Genomic DNA, 17,253 nt, shown 5'->3' on the forward strand with positions numbered 1-17,253 from the left:
CAGAATGCAATGCCCTTTGACCTCTTGACTGCTGCTTCCATGAGCACCAATTGTGGCTCCAAGATCCAAGACGAAATCCTGGACAACTTCAACCTTTTCTCTGTTTGTCAGGTTACCTGTTGGTCCAGTCGTGAGGACTGTGGTCTTGACATTGAGTTGCTACAATCCTTGATCTTCATCGGCAAGGACTTAAATCCTCTTCACTTCCAGCAAGCAAGGTTGTGTCATCTGCCTATCCCAGGTTGTTAACAAGCCTTCCTCCAATCCTGATGCCGCATTCGTCTTCCTATAATCCAGCTTCTCTGATAATTTTCTCAGCACGCAGATTGAACGAATATGGCGCACGCCTTACCTGATTTCAGGCCATGCAGCAGCCCCTTGTTGTGTTGGCACAACCGCCTGTTGACCCATGTACAGTGAGCACATGAGCACAGTGTTCTGGGACTCCCGTTCTCCTCAGGCTCTTCAGACTTTGCTAGGATCCACACAGTGGAATGCCTTTGCATGGGCAGGCAAACACAAGGAAACACCTTTCTGGGGCCCTCTGCTCTCCGCTAAGATCCATGTGACATCAGCCATGATGTCTCCTTGTTCTACAGCCTCTGGATCTCTGGCAGTTCCCTGTCAGTGTACTGCTGCGATGCTGTTGGGTGGTATTCAGCAAAGCTTTCCTTGCATGCGACAGCAATGGTATTGTTCGATAATTTGAGCATTCTCTGGGTCACCTTTCTTTGGCATTGGTACAAATGTGGATTTTTTTGGCCCCCAGTCAGTTACCCTAAGTAGCTATCTTCCAAAGTTCCCGGCATAGACGAAGGAGTGCTTGCAGTGCTTCATCCGGTGGCTGAAACATTTCAATCAGTATTCCATGAATTCTCAGAGCCCTGTTTTTAGCTAATGCTTTCAGTGAAACTTGAATTTATTCTTTCTTTTGTTGTTGAATTTATTCTTTCAGTACCATTGGTTCTTGCTCATATGGGGCCTCCTGAAATGGTGGAGTAGCGGCTAGTTCTTTTTGATGCAGTGACTCTGTGTATTCCTTCCATCTTCTTTGGATGCTTCCAACATTGTTCAATATTTCGCCCGTGGGATCTTTCAATATTGCCACTTTGGCTTGAATTTTTTCCCCTTGAGTTCTTTCAGTTTAAGATAGGTCGGTGTTTGTTTTTGTAACTCTAGTGCTTTGTGCATCACATTATAATAATTTTCCCCTTTGAACTGTTATTTGGCTCTTTGACTTCACAGTGTCTTCCTTTTGCCTCAGATACTCTATGATTCCGACTCTCTTCTGACATCCACATTGATCTTGTCTCTTTCCTGTCTTTATAAAGATTTTTTGTTTTCTTCATCAAGGATGTTCTTGACATTCTCCCCCAGCTCACTCTGCCATTAGTGTTTAATGCATCAAACTGGTCATTGAGATGTTTTTGAAATTTGGGTGGGACAGACTCAAGGTTTTATTTTGCTTTCGGTCGACTTACTTTAATTTTTTTCAACTTCAACCAGAACTACTTAGGAGCAATGGTGGACAGTTCCACAGTTGACCCTAACCTAGTTTTAGTTGCTGATATTGGACTTTTCTATAATCGCTTCTCATAGAGGTAGTCTACTCGATTTCTGTGTATTCCATCTGGAGAAGTCCACCTTTTGTGTTGCTGAGAAAGGTGTTTGTGATGAAAATCTCATTGGTCTTTCAAAGTTTTACCCTAGAATCTTCAGCTATTGCCACGACCGTATCTCCCCACTACTGTTCTTTCCTCTTTGTGGCTCACAAATGAATCCCAATCACTAATAATTATCAATGCATCTTGATTGCATCTTCGATCAATTCATAGAATTTTTCAATGTCTGCATCATTAGCTTTGGGGGTTGGTACATACATATGAATAATAGTTGTATTACCTGGATTTCCTTGCAATCAAATAGACCTTATCCTATCACAGACATCATTGAACTTCCAAGATAGATCTTAAAATGTCCTGTTTGGCAATGAATGTGACACCATTCCTCTCCTTTATGTCCTTCCTAGCATAGTAAACCGTATGGTTTTCTGATTCAAAATGAGCAATTCCAGTCCACTTCAGCTCATCAATGCTTAGAATTCCGACCTTCATGGGTTCCATTTCATTTTGCGCAACTTTCAAATTTCCTAGATTCATATATTCCACGTTCCAATCACTACTTGATATTACTCCTTTTACAGGAGGAGAAAGCCTCACTCTTTCTCCTTCGGAGTGGCTGGTGAACTCAAACTGCTGACCTTGGGGTTAATCAAGCTCACAGCCTTCCTTCATCTTGCTGGAAATAAAAAAGTCTTCCCCATGGCCTACAAAGCACTGCCTGTTGTTCTTGGGCCCTAACTGAGCTAACTCTCCTGCTTCAGCCTCAGCAGCCGTCTTTCCCCCAGAGAGCAGCATGACCCCTCCCTCATCTCCTAGGTCCTGTGCTCCCGGGGCCCCCACCTTCCCACACTCTTTACCCCGGCTCCACCTGTCTCCCCCGCAAAGCTAGCCACCTGCCAGCACTGAGTGATGGATGGCGTCAGCTCCTGGAGCTCCAGGAAGACACACTCTTCAAGGGTAACGGTCCTTGTCTTGCTCACTGCTGTCTCCTGGGCATCCAGAACAACGGTGCCCGGCCCCCAGGGGATGCTCAGTAAATCCATGATGAAGACAGTGGAGGAGGGGAGAAGGAAGCAACCCTTGGGAATCTTTCCAGGGGAGATTGGAACCCTCGTGTACCCAGGTGGGCGATGAACTCTTGGGAAATGTCCATCCAACGTAGCAACTGCTGTAGGAAGCCAAAGGCGAACCGCTTCTCAATGGATGATGTGTCCAGCTCCATGTCCTTAAGGCCTCTGGGGGGGGGGGCGCGGGGTGGAGTGTCAGCCCAGATTCAGGCCCCGCCCCAATTTCCCACCTCTACTGCCAGTCCCCCACCGCCCCTCCTCTACTCTGCTCCCCAGGCTATGCCCCTGTGAGCATCTTCCCCTCTGGCTCTGCCTCCCCCAGCTTCGGCCCATTTCGGATGCTCCTGGACCCTTGCCTGGTAACGGCGAAGCCATTCATCTGCAGGAACTTCAGCAGCTCCTGGGCCTTCTCGCGATCTCGAGCCTTCTCCTTGGCAGTCAGTGTGTCATAGGGGACCAGCAAGGGGTGGGTCCCGCCGCCTGGGCCAACAGAGAGCAGAATTCAGGGAGCTGGGAGGGCCCCAATCCAGCAACTCCCTGAAGGGGTCCCTGCAGCTGCGGTGGTGCTCCGTTATAGAAATCCCCACTGAGCCTGCCCCCCAAACAGCGCTTGCTGTGTATGCGCGCATCACCTCTTCCCCGCAAGCTTATGCCCCTTAGACAGCGGTCTAGGGCTCGGGGGTTCAAAGTCTCACAGTGGTCACGTGGTCACGTGGCTCCTGTGACTGCGGAACCTGTGTCTCCGGGTCTGTGGGAAAGGGGGGGCTGTTCTCGTGGGTGGGTGTCCTCACCCTTGGCTTCCAGCTCCTGCTTCTTCTTCCTCCCCCACGTGTTATGGTAATTTTCTGCCAACTGCTCCGCCATGGCCTGGGGGCAGGTGCGGGGTGTGGGAGGTGTCAAGGGCCAGATTTGGAGGGTATCCTCCCCCCACTCAAGTCCCCTGGCCCCCACTTAAAGGGTCAGAGGCTTCACCTGCAGCTCCCGGGACAGGGTAACTCCACTCAGGTCCGGGGGCTGGGGGTTGTAGCCTTCGCGCGGGTCGTAGGTCTGGGAGGAGGAAGAGGAGGAGATGGGGGCTGGATGGGCTGGACCCATTTCTACACTCTAGACCCCGGCCAGGCCCTCTCCAAGCCCAGCTCCCTCAGCCTTCTCAGGTGGTCCTCCCAGGCCTCCCAGGCTCATCCCATCCCGCCCAGCCCCATCCTGACCGCCCCCCCCCCCTCCACCTGGGCAGTCTGCGATATCTTCCGGGTTTTTTTCTTCTCCGTCTTTTCTTCCTCGCCCTCCCTGGCCTTCTCTACTGTCCATTCCCAGGCAATCATAGCTTTCAAGGACTCCTTAATGGGCCAGCGGTAAATCTCTTTGTCCTGGGGTGGGGCAGGGGGCGCGGGGGAGAGTTAGTTAATGCAGTCCGTGAGAAGGAGGTGCGACAAGGAGAGACAGCATTCCCAGATCCACCCTGAGTCTGGTCCCTAACCCAGGTCTCCCTAACCCTCCTGTAAAAGCCTTCTAAACCAGCCGTCCTCATCCCGTTTTACTTCTGGGCTCGCTGAAGCTGGCACTAGGTGCCTGGTGTCCTGGGAAGGAGGTAACCAAGTAGGAGGGGATCCGATGCCCATGGATGGGCAGCCTTGGTCCCCAGGTCCCCTGCCTTACTCCTCCCCAAGCATCCCCACCCACCCCCCAGCGAGTGAGCTGCCAGGCCCCGTCACCTTCTCCGAGAAGGTCTTGTAGGGCCTCAGCATGTGGTGGGTCTTCAGCTCCTCGTCGATGTTCTCCCCGTAGGACCAGTTGTTCTGGACCTGGAGGGTTGGGGTGGGGCGGCGGGGTGAGAGCAGGCCAGGATTGGGGGAGCGGTGGGCAGCAGTCGGGGAGACGGGTGGGGTCCAGGCTGAGGGTCCCAGGGAAAGTTAAGGGTCGGGGGAAGACTGGGACTCTTGAGGCAAGTTGGGGTCCCACGGAAAGGCTGGGCGTAGTCCTGAGGATGGCCGGTAGGGGTGGGGGCCCACCTTGTCGAAGGCCCACTTCTCGTGGGTATACTCTGCGTACTTGTTAATGAAGGAGTCCAGCTTCTCAGGGATGATCACGCTGTAAGGATGGCGGCGAGGGAGGAGTCAGCAGGCTCACCACGCCCCGCCCACGCCCCGCCCCCGCCCCGCCTTCCTGTCCCGGCTCCCAGGCCTCACTTCAGGGTCTCCACAGGCCGGGGATCGAAGTTGCCTTCCGCGTCCACCGTGGCCTTTTTCTCGGCCTTAGAGGAGTAGGAGGCGTCCACGTAGTCCGGGGGCAGGGCCCCCGCAATGGCGCACAGACAGGGCATGGCCATTCGGTAGAGCTCCGAGTCGTACTTCTGCAGAGGCCAGAGAGGAGGGGACGTCACTGCAGACACGGAGGTGACCCCAGCATCTTGAACCCACACCCCCAGCTGTCAACCCTCCTCTCTGAACCCCAACAACTGAACTGCACACCCCCTCCCTGAAGCTCAAACATCTCACTCACTTGGACCGTCAGCCCCCCACCCCTCAAAGTACCCCTCTGTGAGTGATGGCCCATCTCTGGGCAGGTCCTCTGCACAGCTCCCAGAAGGGAGCCTCACCCCAGATCCAAACCTGCCTCGTTCCCTAGAACACCCAGACATGGGGGTTTCATCCTGAACCTCCAACTTCGGGCTCCCAACCCCTCCATCCATGTCCCTTTTGGGCGCCCCCCTGGGCGGCTCAAACCTTATGGGCTAAGGAATCAAAGATGCCCCAGAAGAGTTTCCGAGTGAGGTGCAGCTCTTCCTCCGAGGTGACCCCAAAGTTGGCCCAGCCCGTGGGAAGACAGTAGTACTTCCAGCAACGCTCATAGTGGTTCGTGAGGAGCTGGGCGAGAGCAAGAGGCACAAGTGAGGTGGCCGGGAAGGGCAGGCCAGCGAAGAGGTGGGGTGGGGAGGACTGGGGGGGGGGGCGGTATGGCAGTGCTTTCACATGAGAAAGGCGGTATGGCTTATGCAAATTACATAGGAATAAGGAAAGACATACATAATGAGTAGTATTGTAATTTAAAGCCTAAGGACCCCCTGGGTGGGACAGTGACAACCACAAGGTCGTTGGTTCAAACCCACTAGTCACTCTGCAGGAGAAAGATGAGGCTGTGTGGGCCCATAAAGATTCAAAGCCTCAGGAAAACTAGGGGGCGGTTCTACACTGCCCTGTGGCAGCAGGTTTCTCAATTTAAGGGCAGGGACACTAAGTCAGAGATGGATGTGGCTGCTGTCGCCTTACACTAATAAGCAGGATGATAATGAATCTGGGTGAGACAAGGTGCAAAGGGACAGACACATGGAGGGATCTGTCCTTATGCAAATGAGCGTGTCAAAGAAAACAGACGCAGCACTCTAGGTAAACAGCCGAGAAGCCCTGGCGGTGTGCTGGGTTACACGTTGGGCTGCTACCCACTACGTAGCCAGATCCAACTCCGCTGCTCGGAGGGAGGAAGGCTTGTACAGACTAACCGGCTCCAGCAACCCACAGGGCCAGTTCTACTCTGCCCTCTAGCGTCGTTGTGAGTCCAAATTGACTGGCTGCCTGAGAGTTTCCTGGTGTGAGGCCCGTGGTCTGGGCCTGGGGATGAACCTGCTGATTGGGAAAAATGGTGTGCCCCCTGGAAATATATGTTCATTGAGGTGGGGCTGGCTCACTGGTAGGCCAGTTAAATGCAACTGATGTAAAAAACAGACCATGTGCCAGGAATCCTAACCATGCGCAAAGGCGAATCAAGAATGCTGATGAGATCGTGTGTGTGCGCGCCGGGAATTTGAGGGTGGGGACTAGGGAGCTAGCTCACGCCTGCGGATGGACCCTCACCTTGAGTGGCATCTTGGCGAACTCGTTGAGGATGGGCACGTCGAAGACCAGCCGCCGCAGCAGGTGCTGCAGCATGGACGGGCGGATGTACCTGCGAGGGCGCGCACAGGGCGGTGGGTGCGGGCTCTGGGGCCGCCTCTCCCGCCCCCACCCCAGGACAGTGCGCACCCCCAGGGCGGGCCGCACCTGCAGAGCGCCATCAGGCAGTCCTCGATGACGTCGCGCTGCGCCTTGGTGAGCGAGCGGCCGCGGGACAGGCGGTACACGGTGTGAAGCATGGAGTCGACCATGATGGCGCGGTGCTCGGTGCCGGCGAACAGAGGCGCGCACTTGGTGATGAGCGGCAGCACCGCCAGGCAGAGGTAGCGGTTCAGCGCCAGCGCCATCTCCGTGGTGCTGAAAGTGGCCTGGGGCACGGAGCACAGGGTGGGGGCATCTATCAGCTGCCTGTTAGCATTCCTAGGGTTGTCCTGGTGACACTGTCGGGTAGGCATTGGACTGCTAACCATGAGGTCAGGGGTTCAAATCTACCAGCCGCTCTGTGGGAGAAAGATGAAGCTGGGTGTTCCTGGCAAGGGTTACGACCTCAGAAGCCCTATGCAGAGTCATTGGGGGCTGTAATCGACTCTGTGGCAGTGGGTCGTGTTTAGATTTTTGTTTTAATGTCCCTTATACCCATTGAATTGGGTCCCTTGCCTCTCCTCAATATGTGTTGTAAATTCTAACCTCTCTGACTGGTTCTAATCCAATCTGGGAATGGGTGGTCTTTAGTGTGCTAATGAGGCTGGATGTGTGTAAACTATATCCTGAGCCCATCTCTTTTGAGATATGAGATTAACTATGCTTGCCACAATGGATGGATGGATTGTGATCAGAGTTGTACCAGCCCCCAATAAAATGATTTTTTTAAAAGATTAAATCAGAGAGCTAGGAAGCAGGGCTGGGGGAAGGGAGGTGCCCAGTACAGGAAGTGCTCCCAGAATAGAAGCTCAAAGGAGACCGGGACCTCCCCACTCCAGAGGTGACAGGGAGAGAAAGCCTTTCCGGAAAGACAGCATCCTGGTTTCTGACTTCTAGCCTCGTACTCCGCTCAGGAGGCCCTGATGACAGTGGGTTACGCGTTCGGCTGTAAGCACAAGGTCAACAATCTCAAAACCACCAGCCACGTCCTGGGAGCAAAATGAGGTTTTCAGCTCCTTTAAAGAGGGGTGGGCTCAGAACCTATGGGGGCAGTTCTACTCTGTCCTCTAGGCTCACCATGAGTCAGAATCCACCCAGTGACAGTGAGTTTGCCTTGTGCTTTTTACTCTTGATGTCGGGGGTTACGATCTGTACACAAGATCTTGGGTCAAACGGGTGTGTTGCTGCTACCATCGGCAGGACCCATCTCCTGTGCCCCTCTGGAGGCCGGGGAGGTGGCCAGGCTGGGTAGGGTTGCTCACCGTGTCCAGCGAGGCAGCTGCCCTCATGTCCGGCAGAAAGCCCACGTCCAGGACATGCAGTAAGAAGTCCTGGCTCTCGATGCCGTACACACGGTCCAGGAAGAGCACAATGGATGCTTTGTGGTCTGGCACGAAGGAGGCTGACATCTTTGGTTGTACCAGAGCCCCATCTATGGGCAGGGCGGGCAGAGAGTCAGGGGTGCTCTTTGAACCCCACCTACTTCCCCCTAGGCCCCTCCGCACCTTTGCCCAGGGTGGGGATCTGCAGTGGGAGACTGATGATGCCCACGAGGTCGTCCAGGGGCACAAGGGAGCGCAGGATGGCGCGGATCCGCAGGGCCTCGCCTTTGCCGGCTTGGATCAGCTGGAGGGGGTGGGTGGGCAGGTTATCGGGTGCCCCACATGGTCACTGCTATATCCCACCCATCCTGCCCTCCTTCTCTTGGGACGCCAAAATTCCAGGCCAGGCCTGAAATCATGGGCCCTTCTCACAGCTGGGAAATTCCCCTCCGGAAGGCATCTTCCTTCAGACCTCTCTGCTGCATCAGCCAACTGTCTTGCAAAGATCCATCCAACAAAGGGGGCTTGTGAGACACCAGGGGGTCTGATATCAGAGGGGGGCAGTCGCTGACTTTTGTGAAAACATTTTAGTCTCCAAAGAGATCTGATCAGACAGCTTCCTCAATCATTCCTTCATCACCACTCTCTGGAAACACACACACACACACACACACACACACAGCCTCTGCTCTATCTGAAATACAATCAACTTTGGGGCCTCTGAGGTTTTCAGACAGCCCTACAGGGGCTACTGGAGCCCCGCTGGTGGAGTGCCTTACAACCAGCTGCTAAGAGCCAGGTTGGTCTTGGAGGTCCAGCAGTGGCTCCCCGTGAGAAAACCTTCATACCTAGAAGGGAAATTCTACCCTGCCCTATGGGGGCGTTGTGGGTCCGAATCAACACAACGGTAGTGAGTTTGGTCTGGTTCTGGTTCACTTCCCCTAAGGAGCTGATGGATCTCCTGGATCTACATGATGGGCTGCTAACGGCAAGGTCAGCAGTTCCAACCCACCACCTGGGAGAAAGAGGAAGCTGTCTGCTCTGGTGAAGGTCTGCAGTCTGAGAAGCCCACGAGGGGTGGGGGTGGGGGCGGGGGTGTTTCCTACCCTGACCTATAGGGTGTGGATGAGAAGGAGGGGGCTCAAGGGGGACCCCTCTGGTTAAAAGGAGCTGTTACTTGCGCTCTGCTGCCTCCTCTGGTTGCTACAGCCCCAGGACTCCCCCAAGCGCCCTGCCTATGGTCCCAATGCAGCCCCTCGGGCTCTCCCGGCCTGGTGGTGACCTGGAGACCTGGGAGGACGGGGGCTAACGCTGTCTGGATGACTGGCCCTAGCCCTGCGGTGCCCGCTTAGTAGGCAGTGGGATAGAGCACGCGCTTGTCCTCGGCCCAGCTGCCCAGGCCTGCAGGGCTCACGTGCATCTCCGGAGCACAGCGTCCCAGCAGGTCGATCAAGGCGGCGTAGAAGGACATGATGGCGTGTCCCAGGTGCACCCGGTTTTCCTCGGGGGGCTCCTCCCCGAAGCTGCGGGAAAGGCGGGTGGGTGGGTGGGTGAGTGGGTGGAGGAGGCATCCGGGGCACGCGCGGGGATTGGGATGGCTGCGGGGTTGGGGGGCACTCACTGCTCGCGCCGGCGGTCCCTGCGCACGCCCGGGCCGTCCCGCGCGGGGTCCTCAGAGATGCGGATGGCTTCCTCGATGGCGGCCAGCAGCCCGGAGCCGCCCTCGCCGCGCAGCGCGGGCCCGAAGCACTCGGGCTTGCGGATCAGCAGCCGCACCACCACGTTGGCGTTCTCCTCCACGCTCTCGCCTGCCGCCCGCGGGGTGGGGGAGCTCAGGAGAGCAGCCCAGGGACCCTCCCCGCGGCCCAGGACCTCCCGCACCCTGCCCAGTGCCCGTGCCCCTGTGGAGGGACCCCGGCACAGGCCAGGCTCCTGACTCCATACACATGCACCCACCCATGCACGGCCCTCTCCCCAGTGCGCACATACCCACACACCACCCGCTCCTGGCTCACCATTGACGAAGACGGCAAAGCGCAGGAAATCCAAGTATCGCTCGCCCCCGCAGGGGTTCCAGCCGATGTCAGGGTACCCTTTGGCCAGGAGCATGGGGCAGCTTTGGACGCCACAGCCTGCTAGGTAGGATACCACCTGGGGACAGGAAGGGAGCTCAACCAGAGGCCAGACCCACAGCAACCTTCTCCCCAAGGCTCAGGGGCACCTCATCCAAGAAAACCCCAACTCACTGCTGTCAAGTCGGGGCGACTCACAGCGACCCTACAGGACAGGGTGGAGCTACCTTGTGGTCCTCTCTGACTGCCATTCTTGATTGGAACAGAAACCTCATCTTGTTCACAGAGAGAGGGGCGGGGTGGGGTGGGGGTGGGGGTGTTTCAAACGGCTGGCCTTGTTTGTGGTTTGCAATGCCCTGGGTAGCCCACCAGGGCTCCTCCAAGAGCCCCCTCAGTTCCACTCATGCTTGGGCCTCTTGGCAACATGAACCAAGGTCCTGTCCACCTGGTCTCCTGCCAGATCTGTCAGAAAGCCTCTTGTTCTCAGCACAGCTCCGCGAGTGTGTTCCCCACACAGCCACCGGGAGCCAGTGAACCTCTGAGTCAGACCAATCCTCTGCTTGCCCTGACCTCTCGCCACGCTCCCCCACCTCCAATGCACTCTGTTCCACACCTGCTGGTCTCTGCTGGTCCTTAAACGCCACATGTTCATTCCTGCCGCAGGGCCTTTGCACTGGCTTTTGCCGCTGCCTGGACTGCTCTTACCCCTGATTCCCACAGGACCCCCTTGTACCTCCTTCAGAGCTAGACTCCAAAGCCCCTTTCCCAGCAAGCCTTTCTCTGACTCCTCTTGTCTAAACGTGCACACCTTCCTGACACTTGATCCCTTCATCACCAACTCATGCCCTTATTTATCTTATTCCTCACCTGTCTTCCAAACTAGAGCACCAGCTTCTCAAGGACAAAGGTGTTGAATGGTGGTGATCTCTGTCGTATCCCTATGGCCTGAGGCAAATCCCAACACGCACCGAGACCGCCACTGAGACATTTCTCACTCACAGCACTCTGGGGCTCTTGGAGCCAGTATGGTTTCACAGGAGCTCACAAGCCTCATCTTTCTCCCTTGGAAGGGCTGATGTTTTCAAACTACAAACCTTGTGGTTAGCAGCCCTGTGTTTAACCCACCGCCCCACCAGGACTACTTAGCACATAATAGTCACTCCCTGAGTATGTGCCAAGCAAAGACTAGTACCCTAACAGCAAAACATTCTTGAGCGTTATTTTCAATACTTCCAAGATGGACTCTCTGGATCCTGAGAACCAATCTGTGAGGTGGCTTCTATGACCGTGCTCATTCTACTCGGGAGAAAATGGGGAGGAAGGAGTGCGGCGAATGTACGTAGTCTCCTGCCCAAGCTCACACAGCCAGGAAGGCGAACCCAGCTCTCTGAGCGCCAGAGCCCACAGCCTTCGTGGTAAACACAGAAGGAAGGGGTGCAGAGACGCCCCCAGACACATTCTAAGGCCACACAGCCTGGAGCGGGAGAGTAGGGTGCCCCACAAAGGAGGAACTGGGTCCTGTCCTCTCCCTCCAAATTCCTGGCCTTCTGATTCAGCCCACACCACCCACAAGTGCCCCTTTACTAATGGGCCCAGAGCCAGCAGGTGCCTCTCAGGGTCAGGTGAGAGCCCGCCTCCTCCTCCCTGGATCCGAGGGCCACCCTCCACACCTTCTCCAGGTCCTGCTCCTGCAAGGCCAAGGCCAGCTCATTGTTGTCGATGACCGAGGCAGCTGCCACGTCCAGGGGTGTGGACCCCTGCATACCTGTGGGGGTGGGAAGGGGTGAGAATGATCGGGGGCCTGTCTTGCTTCTGCTTGTCTCACCTCCTCCAAGAAGTCCTTCCGGACCACCTCCTTTGCCAGGCTGGGTTGGGGGCTTCCTCTGTTCTGTGCTTCCCAAATTCTAACCCTGACCACCCTGGGCTGTTGCTGCCTGGGAGGCGTCTGCCTTTCCCATTGCACTGTGAACACTTCAGGGGCCAGGCCAGGCCTGTCTGGGTGGCCCTCGCCTCCCCAGCACTGTCTGCTGCAGTCAGGGGAGGAGCGGGCAGAGCCGGGTGGGCTCGGCAGGGTGGCCCCTGGCTGAGGGCCCTTACCCAGGCCGATGCCACTGTTCTCCAGCAGGTAACTCAGGTGGTCAAACATGGATCGCTGGTTCTGCCGGCTGATGCGGCAGAAGTAGCAAAGGAAACGACAGCAACTTGTCACCATCTTGGGGAAGCGGATCTCCTGGGGGCAGGCAGGGGATGGGGGGGTGGCTGGTCAGGGCCTGGCCCCGGGTCCTGAGCTCCTGGCCCGCTGACCCCCATGACGTACCTTGGACTCGCCTCCCCCAAGGACATTGACCATGACCTCCATGACCGTCTCATGCATGCCCAGAGCCCGCATCAGGTTCGGGTGCTGGTAGAAGACTCTGTTGTTCATGATGTTTCTGGGGACAGGTAGCATGCACCGGGTCACCAGGGGTCAAGTGAGACCCACTTGCAGGGATGGCCTCCCACCTTGGGACAGCCATCGCCGCTACCATGCTTGCTCTGCATCCGGCCCTGCCCCACTTGGCACAGCTCCACTCCTCTCAAGCATTACATCTACTTGGGGAGGCGGGAGCCGGTATCAGGCCTTGTCTCACGAGAAAGGGCAGCGATCTCAGTCATGGCACCCATTGCATTCTCCAGGGCCGAACACAGGGCCCGACACACAGCAGGTGCTCAATAAGTGCTTGCTGAGGGGATGGGTTGGATCCTGTGATGACCGATGACTGCCCCCAGGCCTCTTGGGCAGCCTCGCTACAAGGCAGCGGGAGAGTTGGGCCCTTGTCCATGCCACGAACAAATGGAAGCTCATAAAGAGTATGCCGGAGCGGATGCCCGCCAGCGTCCCTTGCAGCCCAAAGTTCACAATAGCCCAGAGGTGGAAGCTACCCGAGTGTACATCAACAGATGAATGGAGAAGGAAAATGGGGCTCATCCCCGCCAGGGAGCATCGCTCAGCTGGGAAGGCAGCGGGAGCTCTGAGGCCTGCTCCTGCCGGGGTGGGGGGGGAATCCCATCTCAAATCAGTCCATCACAAATGGACACCGATCCTCTGACCCCACCTATGGGCAACAGGCAAATGTGTGGGCTGGTCCCCAGGGAGGGCAGGGCGAAGGACTCAGAGGGGGACCGGTTTCCTGTTAATGGCGACCGAATGATTTAGAAATGGGCGGCAGTGACAGCCCCATCCCGTGATGAACATGGCCAAGGTCACGGAACTCCACACGTGGAGAATGTTGACTCGGAGCTGTGACTCCGGAGGCGGGCCGAGAGGGAAGGGAAAGGAGCGAGCCCAGTGAGATGGATTAGCTGCCCAGTGTGGGGGTATATCATGCTGGGGGAGGGCTAGGCCCAGGGGGAGGGGAAAGTAACAGGATCTGAATCTGGGGAGCCTGAGGGTCAGGCTGGGGCTGGAGAAGGCTCCGCTCCTTTCTCTGGGGCCGTGCAGTCCGCAGAAGGGGGGAGGGCTCACCCAATGCTCTGGATCATGAGGTTCTCCTCCAGGGGGCCCATCTGCACAATCAGCAGGGAGCGGATCTGGCTGAGACACTCCAGCAGGCTCATGGTGTCCTCCACTGAGGACGGCGAGATGGTGTACGCCCGAGGCAGGGCGCGCAGCAGCTCCCCGAGCCCATCGTACTGCCGGTGCAGGAGGCTGAACATGGCCCGAACCAGCTCTGGGCTCTGCACGAAGTCCTCCTGGGCCCAACGCACCACCGTGTGGGACACCAGCTCCTGCAGGGATTCTGGGGACGGAGCACCGAGCGTCAGGGGAGCACGTGCCAGCCTGAGCTAGAACAGCGCGGACGGGCCCTCTTTTGAGAAGGCTTCTCTCAGGTCCCAGCTGCCCACACTTCCGCCTGCCTCACTCATGCTCTCTTTACCTGAATGAGCAGACCAATGGGCTCTGCCCAAATTTCTGGAAGAAAACACCCCCCCCACCAACTGCAGCATCCAAGACCATGACCCCACACACTTCACCTGACAACAGGGAAGGCACAAAGCACAATGGCAACTGTTCTGTGAAATTCCCGCCCACATTTTCACCAAGCGAGACAATCAACCCAAAGTCATGCTGGGAAGGACTCGGCGTCCTTGGAAGCTGGTGTCCAAGCAACTCCCTAGTGTTCTCTGGGAGCCTTCCCTTCTCTACCTCCACCACCCATGAGTCTTTCCGTCTCTTGTTCTCCGTCTCGGGCCAGTGTTTCCAGAAGCGAAGACTGATAGTCCGCCTGACACCATGATGTATTTATATTTGCATGTGTTTGCTTGTTATGATAGTCTAAGCTTCCTGAGGCCTTTGCATGTTCTCTCTACTGCATCCCCCCAACCAGCTACCCGTGCCTGGCAAAGAGCTGGCCCAACAGAACTGTCTTCCACGTCGTGCAATAAATCCTGTAGCAACATTAGGGATTCCGCCCTTCCCTTGTTAGAGGCGGCAGTCTGCATCACGACACATCTGCCTAACCTTTAGCAGAACTCTTTATCTTGTCCCCTCTGCATAATCCTCTCTTCACGGACAGAGAGAGGAAAAACAGAAACAAAGGCAAGATACAGGGTCCTGGAAGCATGGAACAGGAGTTGCCACCATCCGGCGTGGATGGTCCAACACATGTATTACGTACCCCCGTATTTGAGCCATGCCACCTCATCGCTCCTGTTTCCTCAGCCCTCGTCTCTTCCTCTCTTATCCCTGCACACCTGCTCCTCCCTTGCATCCTCATTGTGGTCCCAGCACCTCCCCGAGCACAGGGGCCCTAACCCTGGTCCCCCCCCGGGTGGCAGCAGCTCTCACGAGGTTTATGTTCCTCTTCGGGGGGCTCGTCCTCGGTCTTCTCCTTCTTCTGCACCAGCCGCACTTTCTCCAGCAGGCTTCGCAGTCGGCTGCCCAGCGTCGCCTCTTCCTCCGGCTCTTCCTCCTCCCCGTCCAGCTGGATTCCTGCATTTAAGAAGGGAGGGAATGCCATCCACCCGTTTGCTCTGTCATCCACTCATTCACTTCATTCATTCTTCTCCCAGATGAAGGAGCATCTTTTTCCTTTTTGTACATATTTCTCGATATGTTCCCAGGTTGTTGACTTATTCATTCTTTGAAGAATTTGTCTTTAAAACCAGCCATTGTAAATATGGTCAAAGGCTCAAAAGACATCATGTTTAAAGAAAACAAAGTCCATACCTCCCCGACCCCCCCCCCCAAAAAGAGGAAGAGTGTTCGCTTAGGGGCCATTGAGTTTATGTTAACGGTGACGGAATAATTTGAAAAGGGTATCGATACTAGTACAACACAGAGAGTGTAATCAATGGCATGGAATGATACATGTAGAAGTTGCTGAATTGGAGAACGTTTTGTTTCTATTTGGGCCACAACTTAACAAAAGAATTACACGAATAACAATGAGTATGTGGAGAATGGAATGTTTTCAAATAGACTGTGGGGATGATTGTACAACTCTTCTCCATCTGACGGAACTATTGAATTGTATGCTATGTGGATGAAGTGCCAGTAAAACTTTCTTCTTTTTTTTTTTAAAGAAAAGAAAATCCTTACAACTGGATCAATGAGAAACATCATGATGCATGGAGAGAATGTTGAAATCGCCAAGGACTTCATTTTGCTGGGATCCACAGTCGATGCCCACGGAAGCAGCGGCCAAGGAATCAAACGACCGCCCGGCTACCACTACCGACGGTTCTGAAAAGGACCCCGGAGAAGGTCCTGAGTAAAGAGGGAGGAAGATGTGCAACTGAACTCAAAATCACCCACGAGACCAGGCTGCCTGGGTGGGCAAAGATGTGTGGGACCTGCCAGACTCACCCTCCAGTGAGACGAATCAACCCTTTAAGATGAAAAATGCAGCCTTTACTCAAGGACAACTTTCTGAGAAAAGGGGGAATGGGAACGGGAAACACCAGGAGAAAGTGAGAAATGGGAATGGCACGTTGAGAGGATTGGGATGGATGAGTTGGGTCAAATTCAAGATGAATGGTGGAGTGTAAAAATGAATGATTTTCTCTGTAAACCTTGACCTAATGTTAGCACTATAAATATAAAAGGTGTGTGTGGTTTTATTTTTAAGATATAAGGGCAACATTTACAAGATAAATAAGTAGATCAAGCGATGGATTAGTACATTGGGCAAATGTGTTGCAAAAGATATCTTTAAAGTGTTACAGAAGCGGAGATGTTACTTGGAGGGCAAAGCTGCCGTGTCACGGTATTTTCCATTGCTTCCTATATGTGTGAAACCTGGACAATGAATCAATAAGGAAGACCAAAGAATCGATGCAGTCGAATGATGGTGTTGGCAATAAATACTGGCTGTATCCGGGACTGCCAGAAGACTAGGTGAAAGATGAGGCTTTCTACTCCACCAAAAGGGTGGAAAGCCACAAGGTCAGTTCTACTCTGTCCGAGATGGTCGCTCTGATCTGGAGGCGACTTGCTGGCGGTGCGAGTGAGTGAGCCAGGAGAGTGAACAGCCTGTCTTGGAAGATGGAAAGTGCAGATGCTCCCTAGAGCAGGGTAAGAAGGAGGAGGAGGAGGAAGACTTCATCTCCTACGCTTTGGACAGGTCATCAGTAGAAGCCAGTCCTTGGAGAAGGACATCGTGCTTGGTGAAGTAGGGGGTCACCATAAAGGGGGAAGGACCCTTGTTAAAAAGGACACGGAGGTGATGTCTGACTTGCTCTGACTGTGCAAGGTCCAGGGAGAATTAAACTCATTAGCCCAAGGCCTAGCTGCATCTTCCTTCCCATTCTCTTACCCAGGCTCATCAGGAAGAAAAGTTGCTGGGTGGGAGTTACAAAGAGTGCAGTTGAAAAGCCATGTCACGGACGTCACTAGAGCACAGCCCTTGGTGACATGAGCGGCCACGGTGGCTGTGACGATGAGCACTCGGAACGCTGGTCCTGAGGAGGGCACAGGCTGGAGCCGTGTGGTGTGCCGCCGTACACAGGGCGGGTAGGAACTGGCACCAACTTGGTGGCACTTCACCTGTTCTAAAAGCTCAAGGCAAGTGCGATGCTAATTCTTCACCAAAGAGATCCTACGGACAACTAAATATCTACCGCGGGAAAGGAATCGCACAGACATTCTGGTTGACCAGGTA

The 17,253-nt window shown here is 55.2% G+C and overlaps 1 protein-coding gene across 1 annotated transcript in view; it reads right to left on the bottom strand.

Moving 5' to 3' along the window:
* Positions 1-17,253, bottom strand: part of RYR1 (ryanodine receptor 1) — a 135,329-nt gene that overhangs the window by 60,795 nt on the left and 57,281 nt on the right. Inside the window, exons 40-60 of the mRNA XM_075536656.1 lie at positions 14,940-15,083; positions 13,617-13,890; positions 12,429-12,543; positions 12,209-12,341; positions 11,782-11,876; positions 10,055-10,190; positions 9,661-9,847; positions 9,454-9,562; positions 8,223-8,343; positions 7,980-8,149; positions 6,724-6,944; positions 6,538-6,628; positions 5,413-5,553; positions 4,876-5,039; positions 4,699-4,777; positions 4,402-4,491; positions 3,916-4,056; positions 3,662-3,736; positions 3,481-3,556; positions 3,046-3,169; positions 2,742-2,857 (exon numbers count right to left, since the gene is read on the bottom strand). Coding sequence (XP_075392771.1) covers positions 2,742-2,857; positions 3,046-3,169; positions 3,481-3,556; positions 3,662-3,736; positions 3,916-4,056; positions 4,402-4,491; positions 4,699-4,777; positions 4,876-5,039; positions 5,413-5,553; positions 6,538-6,628; positions 6,724-6,944; positions 7,980-8,149; positions 8,223-8,343; positions 9,454-9,562; positions 9,661-9,847; positions 10,055-10,190; positions 11,782-11,876; positions 12,209-12,341; positions 12,429-12,543; positions 13,617-13,890; positions 14,940-15,083 — 2,802 coding nt within the window. The remainder of the gene's footprint in view (positions 1-2,741; positions 2,858-3,045; positions 3,170-3,480; positions 3,557-3,661; positions 3,737-3,915; positions 4,057-4,401; positions 4,492-4,698; positions 4,778-4,875; positions 5,040-5,412; positions 5,554-6,537; positions 6,629-6,723; positions 6,945-7,979; positions 8,150-8,222; positions 8,344-9,453; positions 9,563-9,660; positions 9,848-10,054; positions 10,191-11,781; positions 11,877-12,208; positions 12,342-12,428; positions 12,544-13,616; positions 13,891-14,939; positions 15,084-17,253) is intronic.

Source organism: Tenrec ecaudatus, chromosome 18, assembly GCF_050624435.1.
Source record: "Tenrec ecaudatus isolate mTenEca1 chromosome 18, mTenEca1.hap1, whole genome shotgun sequence".
NCBI classification, from domain to species: Eukaryota; Metazoa; Chordata; class Mammalia; order Afrosoricida; family Tenrecidae; genus Tenrec; species Tenrec ecaudatus.